This window comes from Corvus brachyrhynchos, unplaced genomic scaffold (genome assembly GCF_000691975.1).
Source record: "Corvus brachyrhynchos isolate BGI_N302 unplaced genomic scaffold, ASM69197v1 scaffold114, whole genome shotgun sequence".
In the NCBI taxonomy this organism is placed as follows: Eukaryota; Metazoa; Chordata; class Aves; order Passeriformes; family Corvidae; genus Corvus; species Corvus brachyrhynchos.
Window position 1 is genome coordinate 5,831,047 of NW_008238337.1, and position 12,667 is coordinate 5,843,713.

Genomic DNA, 12,667 nt, shown 5'->3' on the forward strand with positions numbered 1-12,667 from the left:
AGAATCCCACAGAGCTGGGATCCTTCTTGGGAAGGGAGCTTGCAATTTTAGAGTAAGTCTCACCAGGTTCTCCAGGGAGCTGTCTAGAAATTTCTGGCCTGGGGCTGTAGCTGGCTGCTGTTACTGTGGAAGAGGAACCAGTGCAGGCTCCAGGCTGAGTTTGGCCCAAAGCAGAGGTGTAGCAGGGTCTGGGGGTGAGGTGGTGTTTCTGTGAGCTGGGGGTGGGTTGCTGGCACAGCTCAGGTGAGCAGCTTTCCCTGTAACCCCCCCTTGGCATCCCTTCAACAGCAAGAGCACACGGACATCCTGCGCAGCCTGCGCTTCACGCTGGCCTTCGTGCACTACGTGATGGAAATCGCTGCTCTGAAGGGCAGCTCCAGTGACATGAGCAGCTCAGTGACATCTGAGTACCAGCTCCAGGAGAGTGTGGTGGCCGACCAGATCAGCCTCCTGAGCCGGGAGTGGAGGTAAGGACGGGCAGAGCTGCCCAGCTCCCAGGGCTTCTGTCGCTCCCTCCCACCCCACACGTCCTTATGTACCCGCAGTCCTTGGGGGCACGGAGCTGCTGTCACACTGATCTGTCTGCACTGCACTGCTTTCTTTGCAGCTATGCAGAGCAGCTCGTGTTGTACCTGAAAGTGGCGGAGCTTCTGTCCTCGGGGCTGCAGATGGCCATAGAGCAGATCAAAGCTGGCAAGCTGTGCCTCTCCTCCACTGTCAAGCAAGGTAAGAGGCTGCTGCACTCAGGGGGCAAAGGACTCACCTGGAATGGAAGTATTAAAAGTGTCACAGAGGGTATGGAGTGAGTGTGAACCCCACTGGGGTGGTGGGAGCTCATTTGTGATTGTCCCCTTGTGCAGCCAGATCTTTATTCACACTGAGAACGTTCCCCTCTTCACCTTGACTTTGTCTCAGAGCTATTGTTGTGCTCCTGTGAGACTCTTCACTAATTGTGAGGGGGGGATGTATCTTATCTGATTCTTTGTATATCTCTGTCTCAGGTGCTTATTTGTACTTGATGTAAGCCCAGCTTAATTACACAGTGCATGTCCTAGGAAGTGCTTACTTGGCAAAAGAGACTTGTCCTGGCAGCGATGATTTTTCAAGTGAAACAAAAACACAGGAAGTGAAGTACTGGTAATGCCAGAGTCACTTCTTTGCTGGTGTTACAGCCTTACATTTGCATCTGGCTGGCTGTGGTGAGAGCTGGCTGTGAGTCAGTGATCAGAAAAAATAATTTAAAAACTCCCATTGTAATATTACTGAGGGAGCTTTTTGAAGCACTTGAAATACTTGACCCACCAGCCACCTGGTGAGATTTGTCTTTGCAAGTATTTGTGCTGCCTTGGGATGGGGTGTAAAAAAATGGATGTTAAATATGATGAGCACACATACGTTGTAGCAGGCAGTGTGGAGCAAAACACACCAGATTTAGCTACACATCTTCCACAAGTTCAGGCTAACAGGAAAGTTGTCATAACCCAAATAAATCACTCATTTTCAGAGCAGATTGCAGCTTCTAGATTTGTAGTGTCATTTGTCCTTCAGTGTGTGGGAATTGGGCAAGGCTGGCTTGTCTTGTCTCATGCAGCGTGGGGATTTTCAAATGTGCATGTAGGAGTTAGTACTCATCAGATGTTGGTGGGAGTTTGTGTTCAGTACTCTGCGTAGATCATGCCATGTAGCTAGGGAGACTCAGCCGTGGCATCCCTTGCAGTTTTGGATTGTTACTTAATTGCTCAGAGTCATATTTGATTCCTGATTCTCTATTCCATAACCTTCCCGTGCGAGCTGCCGTGGTCCAGGAAAGGAGTGGCCTTTCACGGGCATCCATGTCTTTTCTCAGTGGGACAGCAGAGTCCCAGGAGAGATTCCCTTGCTTAGTCAGTGCTGCTGATCCACACTCCAAGAGCTCCCACGTGTGAGCCAAGCACTCCTTCACAGCACATCATCACCCATCAAGCAGCAGAAGCTCTGTATCTGCTGCTGGTGGTGTGTGAGACATCCTGTACAGAGCAAACTGCTCCTGCCTTGTGACAGCTGAGGGAAACAAAAATAGACCTGGCCTCAGGTGAACCAGAGGTGTGTAGGAGTTGCCATGTGCAGGCTTATAACTGGTGAAGGTGACAGAGGAAAGGGAAAAAATGCTCTTGGTGCAGGGCTTTCCTGCCAGTCCCTTGGTTTTAACATAACCCTGTTGTCTCCAGGTTAATCCTTCAGGGTCCTGCACGTGGAGATGGGGAGGCACGGGGAGAACTGGAAGTAGTGCCTAAAGCATTTCTTTCTTTTACTGTAGTTGTGAAGAAGCTGAATGAGCTTTACAAATCCAGTGTATCCTCCTGCCACTGCCTCAACATGAGGCTGCAGAGATTCTTCTTGGACAAACAGAAGCTCATGGATCGGATCAACAGCATCACTGCAGAGAAGCTCATCTTCAGCTACGCTGTGCAAATGGTAAAAATCTCACAGTGCCTGGGACTGGGGTTAGCACAGAGCAGTGTTGGGCATTAATGGTTCCTGCTGGTGGCCTTAGCAGGTGGTTTCCCTCATGATGCTCCCCTCTGGAAGCTGGGCAAGTGGGCTGTCCACGCAGCTGAGGGGCCGTGCTGGGAAAGCTGGATCTGCTCTGGCAATAAGCTCTTGGCATTGGGTTGTTGCCCTCAGGTGCAGTCTGCAGCCCTGGATGAGATGTTCCACCACAGAGAGGACTGTGCACAGAGGTACCACAAGGCTCTGCTGCTCATGGAGGGGCTCTTGAACATCATCACTGAACAGGGGGACATAGAAAACATCAGTAAATGTGAGTATTTGGTGACTTTCTGGTTTTTTCCCCTAGAATGTGTGGGATTTTTAGCTGCATGATCAGAAACTTCAGGTCCCAGCACCATTTTTTCCTTTGGCTACATCTTGGTGGACACAGCAGAGATCTCTCAGCTTGTTACAGCTCCTCACAGCCTGGCCTCCTGCTTTTCCAACAGAAAAATTTAGGAATGCAGGTCCCTGTTTCGAGCCACATTTTGAGAGCTTCCCATGCAGAGCAATTGCCAGCACTTTGTTGGAACTTTTGATGTGTGAAAGAACTCTCTGAAGGAAGTGGTTTGGCAGCAGCTGAGGCCTGGGGTTGGTTTCCAGCCGGAACCATCCCTTTGAACAGAGCACTTGGGAACATGAACCTGCAGTGGCTGCAGGGCAGAGATGGCTGTCAGCACAGCAAGGGCTCCTTCCAGCACATGTCTGAACCAGGACTGCTCACCTGCCTGGCTCCCCAGCCCCGAGTCTGGCTGGGAAGGCAGCAGACACAAACTCTTCTCATCAGCAAGTGCTTGCTGTAGCAGCGAAAGCTGAGCTCTGACCTGTGTGCTGTTGTTGGGCCTCCTCTCCCAGGGACTCTGCTACTCTGAGCTGTCCCCTCCCATACTCTCCCTGTCCCCTGAGGGGTGCTACTCTCCATCTGGAGGGGAAAGGACTGACTGCTCTGAGCGTGCTTTCCCTGCACTTATGGCTGGGGTTCAGTCACCTCTGTCGCCTCTCCCAGTGGACGGTGGGAAGAGGGGATGGAGAATGACCATCATCTATAGGGGCAGCTTGGCTTGGCCTGGGCTCTGCTGCACCACAGCTGTCCCAGCAGTGTCCCTGTGGCCACAGGGGGGGCCACAGCTGGCAGACCATGTGCCTGTCCCCTCTGCTGGCCACCCACTGCCTGCCTCAGGCCAGCATCCAGAGCACTGGACGGCTCTAGTTGTCTGTGGAGGCAGAGCTCTTGGATAGGTAATGAGGGAAGAGATCTCTGGCTCCCAGGCAATCAGTCAGTTAATCATCAGCAACTTTCACAGCTGACAGGAGGCTCACTGAAGGAGAGCAAAGGGAAATGGGGAGGTGGTGTGTGGTACTGGAGGGCTAACTGAATGAGGAATACTAAGTAGTTTCTCTTGTGCTGTTTCTTACCAAACCTAGATCCATCTTTTGATCCAGAGATACAGTTGATGCATGTAATAGATTGCTTTTCCCAGTTGTTATCCTGGTATTGCAAGTTCCAGCTTCCTGATTGAGCTGTTCTCTGATAGGCAGTAGTGGGTGTGTTTCATTTTAGATCTCAGGTCAATGATTACATATTTCTGAAAAGTAAAATGATGAACCTAGAAGTACAGCAAGTGTTCCTATGAGAGGTGTGAATTCCACCAAACATTTTGCTTTGAAAGATTCTTGGGCTCAGGTGAGGAGAACGTGGCACTGATGATGCTGGGTGGGCTATGTCCCAGTGTAAGCCAAGGCATATGACACTGGAGGCCCTGAGTCATTTTACCTACTGGCAAAAGCTGCTCCAATAACTGGAAGTGAATAAATTCTTCCTGATGATACCTCTGTTAGAACTGCTGCCTCCCAGCTTTCACTGTCAGATCTCTGACTGTTCAACCTTTTGACCTGTCCCTTCCCAGCAGGGTGTTCCTGGTCAGGTCATCACTGGCCTGATTGGTACCTGGTAATGACTCTCAAAGTGCTGCTTAGATTTGTTGAAATTCTACTGTCTGTTTTTCCTTCTTTGTTCAATCTCCAGTCATGATCTTTATACTGCCAGGAAAAAAAGAGAAGCTGATTGCTTGTGCTGTTTTTTTTCCTCAGGTAAGCTGTGCATCGAGCGCAGGCTGTCAGCTCTGCTGTCGGGGTTCTGTGCCTGATCTCAGTGGCGTTGTCCTTCACGCACCTCGCCCCAGCTGATCGTTTTATTCCTGACAGCCTGTGCTGTGGTGGGAAATGATTCTGGCAGTAGGACACCTGGAGGATGAACTGCTCACTGTTCTGTACTTGGACGTTTTGGGAAGTTGTTCCACAGACTCAGATTCCTTTGTGGGGACATGCGACTGCAGCAAGCACAAATACTTCCCTGCCCGAAGGCCTGAGCGAAGACATAGCTGATGTGGAAAGGTCTCCCTCGTTGTCAGAGGGGGTGAAGGATAGAAGTCTGCTTCTTCCCAGCACTTTGAAGGATAAGACTGCTGCCTATCCCTCTTGCTTAAGAACAGGGTATTCCAGTGCTGTGTCCATTGCAGGCAATGGATGTGCTGAAACTGCTGGCTTCAGTTGATGTCCGAGTGTGTCAGACATAAAGGCCAGTTTGTGTACTTTCCCCTTCCCAGCTGAGAGCCAGGCATCTTCAAGCTCCCTGGCAACTGGAGGCTCCTCTCCACTCTCTCCTTTGTCCTTTCTCCTTGTGTTTATGCCTTGGAGTGCTTGGAGAGGAGGGAGTTGGCATTGTGAAGTAGCTCCCACCTCTACAGACTTGCTGAGTGATGCAGAGGACATGCAGCTGCTGGGAAGCTTGGAAATCCCATGGCTGCTGTGTGGGCTCCCTGTCTGCCTGCCTGGATGGGCAAACAACACAGGGAAAGGGACTGTGCAGGAAAACAGGAGGACAACAGAAAGTGTCACACTCCTGTGTTCATAAGAAGCCAAAATGAATCTGTTCCTCCCTTGGTCCCCAGGCTCAGTGGGATCAATGTGAAAGACTCCTGGCTGTTGGGCTCGGCCTGTCAGCACGTACCTACCTGGAGGAAGCATTAGCGCTGTCCTGCTTTCAGCTGTTGGCTCAATAACCCCTTTCCTGGAGCCCCCCAAACTGAAAACACTAGCTTTGTGAATCAAAGGAGCACTTTACACACTATGGGAACTTTGAGAAGTTGACTTTGCATCACACAACAACCCAGGAACATCACGACTGTTAGGAATGCTGTTCTTTTTATTCCTTTCCTTGCTTCCTGGTTGTTTTATTGCACTACGTGTGTGCGTATATTAATATGTATTCCTAAGAGTGAATATATATTGATATTGATATGGTTTGTGTGTAACTGTACGTATTTAACTGTACTGTATCTCGTGAGTGTGAGGCAAAGAGCACTGCAGAGTCTGTGCTGTTCCTCCTCCACACCAGGCAAAGCTGACTTGCAGTCTGGCAGTACCAAGATTTGTTTTTTATTTAAATGTTCTTTTAAGGACAGTCATTACAAAGCTCCGTGCTTTTTAAGAGCTGAAGAACAGGCGTTAGGATCCCACACACTTGGAGATGCATTTTATAAGAAGTTTTATTTGCTGCTTTGTTTTTGTTTGTTGGGGTTTTTTTTTTATAAAGATATCTCGTCGCGTTCAGTTTTATGTTCAGCATTTCTTTCAAGGAGACTCTGTAGCCAAATGTGACTGCGGGTGTGAGTGGCTGGAGTTCTGGGTGAGGCTTCGGGTGCTGTGAGCATGTGTGTGAGAGGGGAGCTGCCTGCCTTCCATCTGTCTGTGAGAGCATGAGTGTGACGTTCCAGAGTTGTGGCAGTATTGTGGTAGCGCTGGGCAGAAAAGCATCTTTGAAAGCAACTCGAAACCTCAGGCTTAGTTTTTGGGGATCTAAAACTATTTTGCACATGGTGGTTAAGTCCTCATTGCTTTTTTTTTCCTCTCAAGATTGGCACGTTCAGTGTGATATTTTACAAGGGTTTCAGGAGCAACTTCATGGGCTTTGGAGCTGGCACCGCGTTTGGCAACATAGGTGTTTCTGTTCACAGAGCAGAAATGCCAATAAAGAAATATAAAAATATTTCCAATTGCCCTGACCAGGGAAGCTTAAGTGTAGCTTTCACAAATGCTTCAGTATTTGGCTCACAGTCTGCTGCTTCTGTGGCCGCATGTGCTTGTGCCTGGGAAAAAAAAAGGAAAAATAAGACAGAAACAACCAACCCCCCGCAGCCTGTTGTGGACAGAAATGCTGAGGAGACCCAGACTGCTTCTGAAAGGCTTTGGCCAGCTGTGCAAAGGGCTACGCTGCAGGCGGGAGCACTGGGAGGCAGCACGGAAGCACCAAGCCAGGACTGACTCTGCAATACCAACCCCTGCACCCCAGAGCCTCCCGGCACAGCCCCCAGGGGCTCCTGGCCAGGAGAGGCCCAGCCCGGGATCCACGTCTCTGCCCTAGTGAGCCGTGTGTGTGGCAAGCTCAGCACTAACCTTCCAGCTGTACTTAATTACTTGAATGTATCAAAATCGTCCACATTCAATGTATACAAGTATATATTGCTCCAAAAAAAAAAAAAAATTGTGGTTTACAGACCTACAACCAGTATATATGTATGTGTTTGTGTATATACATGCAAGGCTGTGTGTGTGTATGTGTGTGCATGGGTAGAGATACACACACAAACACAAACGTGTATATATATGTTTTTTCTCTCAATACTTGAAACTTAGCCACTGTGCTTGAATTAAAAAAAAAAGAAAAACTAAAAAACCAACAAAAAACCAACAAAAAACCCACACAAAATAACCCCAAAAATAGGGGAATTAAAAAAAAAAAGAAAAACAAAGAAAAATCTGACAGGTGATTTATTTTGCCATCACTTTGGTGACTTTCTTTTTTATCTAACTGCATGTAGCGTGAAACCAACTTTTTTGGTGAAAAATATTTATTGCTTTGTAGACAATAAGGTATGCAAAAAAAAGGAAAAAAAAAAGAAAGAAAACACCCCAAAAACCAACCCCCAACCATTGCTGAAGTTGCTAGTGTAGTCCACCTGCTATTGTCATGGCTTTGTTGCTGTTGCAGCGTTTGTGTCTGGCGTCTTTAATAGATTTCAAGAAACCTCAGTCTAATTACACGTACCTTCAGGTTTGTGAGAGCGTATGATGATGTTCTTTATAAGGTAATGCTTGATACTTTGTCAACATTTTTTATTTGTGTTTTGTGTGACTTTTTTTTTGGCTTTAAATTGTACAACACCAATTTAAGACAATAAAATTGATTTGAAATTGTTAGTGGCCTGTTTTCAGTCCTTCATTCCAGTTCATGTGGCATCTGAGTTAGGTCTTTATAATGCCTACCAGCCTCGACTTTTGGGGCAAAAAAGGGCTGTTGCCCCCTTATCACAGCAGGTGAAGCTTGGGACAGAAAAGCTACCTTGCCTGAATCCACATGAAACCTGTGAATTTGGGAAAAGTTGAAGCCAATTGCTGGGTGGGAGCTGTAATTGCTGGTTTCTCTGTCCATATTACCTGTCCTCTCCTCCTGCAGTGGTTAGGAACTGTCACAAGTTGATTGCAGACCCCTCCCCAGCCAGTTGGGTGCTTAAATTCCATCCATATTTCAGTATTTGCGGGATCATACTGTCAGAGTCGGCAGGCTTGATGCTGAACAAGAAAGGGACTTGAAGTGTGATATCATCATGTGTTTGTACTCACTGCAGTTTTGTTTTTTGAACAGAGCAGGCTCATGGCTTAGAATTCTCTTGCCCACGTAGCTTTGCAAAAAGTCACTGAACATAGCAAAAGGGGGACAGTGAGGATGCTGAGAGTGTTGGTCCTGTGAAGGACGGGCCCCTGCTCTGTCTGGATTGGAATGCTCTAGGAGGAAAAGCTAAGCCCTGCATCTGGGGCTGGGGAGAGGTGCTGAATTTGCCAGTCCAGTCCTTCCATTCTTGCAGAAATTTCAGCAACACAGCTGCAAACTTTCATGAGCCAAATACTGTAATTGCACCCAACATTTCCCAGAACTTGCTGAACTCTGTGTGTTACTGTTGCCCGTGAGCATCACTGGGGAAAGTCCTGCCCACCAGCCCCTGTGTGATGCAGCATCACCCCACAGTTACTGCACAGTGTTGTGGTTTTGTGAGACAAAATCTTCTTTCAAAATCACCATTTACCAAGAGCTGGAATTGTTTGGTTTTTTTCTTGCTCTGCCCTGTTTATAATGTCTGTTTCCTGCCCCTGCCTTTCCCACACCAGGGAATTGCTCTGTGAGAACAGTCCTGCCTGGAAATGCTGGGCTCTTTTTGATGCTGACTCACATGCAGGGAGAGTCAGTCCCTTCTCCCTGCGGAGCTGCAGCACCATCAGTGCTGGGGACAACTCTGAGAAACTGCAGCTCTGTGTGGTGAAAATGCGGTGGTACAACCTGGGCAAGAACCCACGGCAGCCCTTGGAAAGCTGGTCAGAGCTAAATAATTAAAAATGCTGCTGTTGCTTAGTTTGACAGCTCAGCACACTTGGGTCTTTTTTGAGGGTTTGGGGAGTTTTCTTTGTTGGTTTTTTTTTTTTAACATTTTTTCCGTTTTGTGGAAAACCCTCATGTATATTTGTTCCCTGCAGCATGGGATAGCAGTAGAATATATAAATGTAAAAGTTTCTGATGCTGGGGGTGAGGGAGGGGGTTTCTTTTGAAGCTGCCCATGAAGAATTTCAAAGGTTCAGGTGTAAACACTGTAGCCAAACAAAAGAGGGGGACCACTGTGTGTCACATGCCTGTGTGGATAGAGACATCTCTGCTGAATGCATGGGACTCTCACAGGCAGCAGAGCAGAGGGGGAAAGTGCTAGCAGGGAAAACTTCAACAACAGAAATACAGGGTCTCTTCTAAAAGCACTGAACCATGGGACCTGGATAGTTCAAAAGCACCAGTGGAAATTGCACAACTTTCTAGATGTCGCCTGTGACGTCATGCTGCTGTTGATTCTAGGAGAAAACAAACCCGAGCAATTCTTCCAGGGCGTTTGGCTTTGTTCCCGCATTTTATATTTAGTTGTTGGTAAGTACGTCAGCAAAAACACGCTCATTCAACTCTGAAAGACCAGAGGTGACAGTGACATCAAGGAAGCAGAAACGGGTGGGTGTGTGTTGAACCAGGGCGATACAAAGATCAGTTACTCCGCTTCCAGCTCTTTTAAAGCTTTATTTCACGAGGAGTTAACTCCTTCACAGCACATTTCAGCATTCTGGTGTTTAACTCGACGTTGGCTTCTCTGCAGTGGCCCACTGTGCCTGGTCACCTCACACTCCAGGGAGGGTTTTTGCTGAAGGAGGGGAAGGGTTGTGTGCAGGGAGACAATACCCTGGCGTCGCTCTGCAGGGCAGGAGCTAATGCTCTCCAGAGAAATGCTAGCAGTTGGATTTATTTAGATTTATTGCCATAAATGTAGCACTGAGCATGGGTGCCATTCCCTGGGTGAGGAATAGCACGTAGTGCAGAGATACAGACTTCCCTGGGACATTTCTTTCTAAAAACAGCCGTTTTAGGGACAATAGAGTCAGAACCACCCCCCCTCCTGGGAGCTGGAACCTGGCAAGGGATTTGAATGCTTTCAGAAAACATGTTAAATAGTGTATTTCTAAGAAGGAGCTGAAGCAAATGTCAAACACAGGTTTCCCCTTACCATGGACAGAAGATAACTGAGTTCCCAAATGTGCACAATTTTTCTTCATGTTTCCAGCTAATGCCCAATACACAACTGCCGGGGAGGAGCAGGATAAGGTGCTCTTTGTCCTTCGAGTTCAGCATGTCACCAGTTCCCAACATGGATGTAAATGGCTTTTAACCACAACGTTTGGCATCTCCTGAACTTCTAGTGCTATGCAGCAAAGCCCTTAACTCACTAAAGATCAGCTTAGCAGTTTTTTCTCCCCTTTAACAGAAAAAAATTGGAAAAAAGTGTCTTTCAAAACACAGTGTTTCCTTGGAGCCTTTTTCATTGATTTAAAAGGAATTTTCTCTGTGAATTGAAAGCAAATCCTCTTGAAGCAAATCTCTCCTTTTTCAAAGCAGGCCTTGGGGAGGAAGATGAGGAAGTTGCTGGGGTGACATTGCCACAGCAGAGCAGGAACAGGCTGCTCAGGGAGGGGACAGCCCGCTGCAGTGGGGCCATGGGCCCTGCTCTGCCAGCCGGAGGGGACAGCCCGCAGTGTCCCCAGGCTGGGAGGAGTGGGAGCTGCGTGCCAGAGGTGCCTGGCAGGGGACAGCTGTGGAGCCAGGGCTGTGCGTGTTCCCAGGACAGGCAGGGAGGTGCCGGTTCGCGTTGCCAGAGCCCCATCTGCAGGCGGCCGCCGCCCGGGCACCCCGCGCAATTTGGAGTGAAGAGTGACACTGACATCGTTACGAGAATTAAATTAACTGCCTCAAAAAACATGCCAACCCCCCGTCCTGCTGCCATGCTGCTCCCCGCTCGACGAAGGTCACTTGTCTGTGAGGCCCCAGATGGTTGGTACATAGAGAGTTTTGACGGTGCTGATTTTAGTGCCGAGCGAACTTGAGACCTCCTTGAGCGTCTGCCTTCCCATCCTTGAGAGTCTGACTCCCCCAGAACGCACCAGCAGCAGCAACTCTGACAAGTCACTTCGGTTTCTCCTTGCTTTTGGTAGCAAGATAAAATAGATAAATCTTATATAGGTGTTTCAAGATAAAATATATAAGTCTGAAAAGGGAAGAGCCAGTATGTGCTGTGGCAGGTTAAGAGCACAGCTTGTGCTGCCTGCTTTGAAGCTTCTTGGCTGCTCATAGAATGGGTAAGGAACTGGGATACCAAAGCTTTTTCCCTCATGGGATATCCATGCAAGTCTTTCTCCTATCCCATCACTGTTTTCCATATTGCCTTCTTTCCTCTCTCAAATTTACTGAAATGAGCCAAACTCAGAAATCAGGGCAGGGAAGGAGGAGGAAGGGATGTGGTGGACAGACAGTGCAATTGCATAAGCTCCACTTCCTAAGGAAATGAGGCAAAAAAAGATTCAGACACCCTGGTTGCACTGATAGAGAAATTTGTATTCCTGTTTCTTTTGGCAGCAGCACTGCACTGTGACGGGCCATCTTTTATCACTTCTCTAAACAAAGTGCAGCTGGGACCCTGTGATAAATCTTCCCGTTGCTCTATCCTGCTCCTGAAATAACTCAGAAGTGTCAGTTCAAAAAAGGACGTGCTGCATTTCTTCCCCTTATTAGCTGAAATAACAGGTCTGCGATAATCTGGCCAGCTTGGAAGTGTCAATCCTTCCATATTCCATCTGAATGGATAAATGGAGCTCTCCTACACTAACCTCGCAGCGTGCCAGGGAACCCACATCCTCACTGGATAGCTCCATCCTACAGAGCACTGGAGAAAAAACTATTCCAGGTGCATTTGGCTTTTTGGGAGGTACATGCTGTGGCTTGGTAAGGGCTCCTGTTGTGCTCAGCTTCCCCATGAAGTGCATCACTACAGATAAAACTTGCCGCACAAAACATGAGCACGAGGACTGCGTGAGCAAGCTGGCTGGAGGAAAAACTGAGGGGAAGTGGGAATAGAGAGGCCCATGCTCGACACTGGCATGAACAGAAGGTGTGTGGAAAAGGGATCCAATGTGAGATCCCTCTGGGAAGGGAACCGTGAGCTTTTTCTGCAGACCTGTGTACCCTGTGAACTGTTCCCTCCCCCTTGTCCTCCCCTCACTGGGACTGTAGTGCTGTCAGTACCTGTTTGCCCACGAATAAGGAAAAACGGGCTGCTTTACTTACACAGCCACCATGTACCACAGGAATGTATTTGTTCGTTTGCCTTTTCCCCTGCTCTTCCTTGATTTAACAATCTGCCAGACTTTTTGTGTGAAAGCCCCTGTGCGGGAGGCGGGGCTGAGCAGGGCAATACCCCACCCTGGTCACTGCCAGCACTGGAGCAGGGTGCGCTCTCCCGGCTGGGAATTCCGGAGCAGACCTGGCTCTACACGCCATCCCTTTTTAGCCTCAGAGGGAGATCCGGGAAGGGCTCGGTTTGCTGTACGGAGCCCTCACGGCGCTGCCCTCACGGCGCTGCCCTTTTTAGCCTCAGAGGGAGATCCGGGAAGGGCTCGGTTTGCTGTACGCTGCCCTCACGGCGCTGCCCTCACGGCGCTGCCC

At 48.6% G+C, this 12,667-nt stretch overlaps 1 protein-coding gene across 1 annotated transcript in view; it reads left to right on the top strand.

Annotated features, from left to right (window-relative positions):
• Positions 1-7,788, top strand: part of ULK1 (unc-51 like autophagy activating kinase 1) — a 78,865-nt gene extending 71,077 nt beyond the window's left edge. The window contains exons 25-29 of the mRNA XM_017734730.1: positions 289-467; positions 608-726; positions 2,297-2,454; positions 2,665-2,800; positions 4,621-7,788. Of these exons, the coding sequence (XP_017590219.1) occupies positions 289-467; positions 608-726; positions 2,297-2,454; positions 2,665-2,800; positions 4,621-4,676 (648 nt within the window). The 3' untranslated portion in view covers positions 4,677-7,788. The remainder of the gene's footprint in view (positions 1-288; positions 468-607; positions 727-2,296; positions 2,455-2,664; positions 2,801-4,620) is intronic.
• Positions 7,789-12,667: the final 4,879 nt, after the last annotated feature.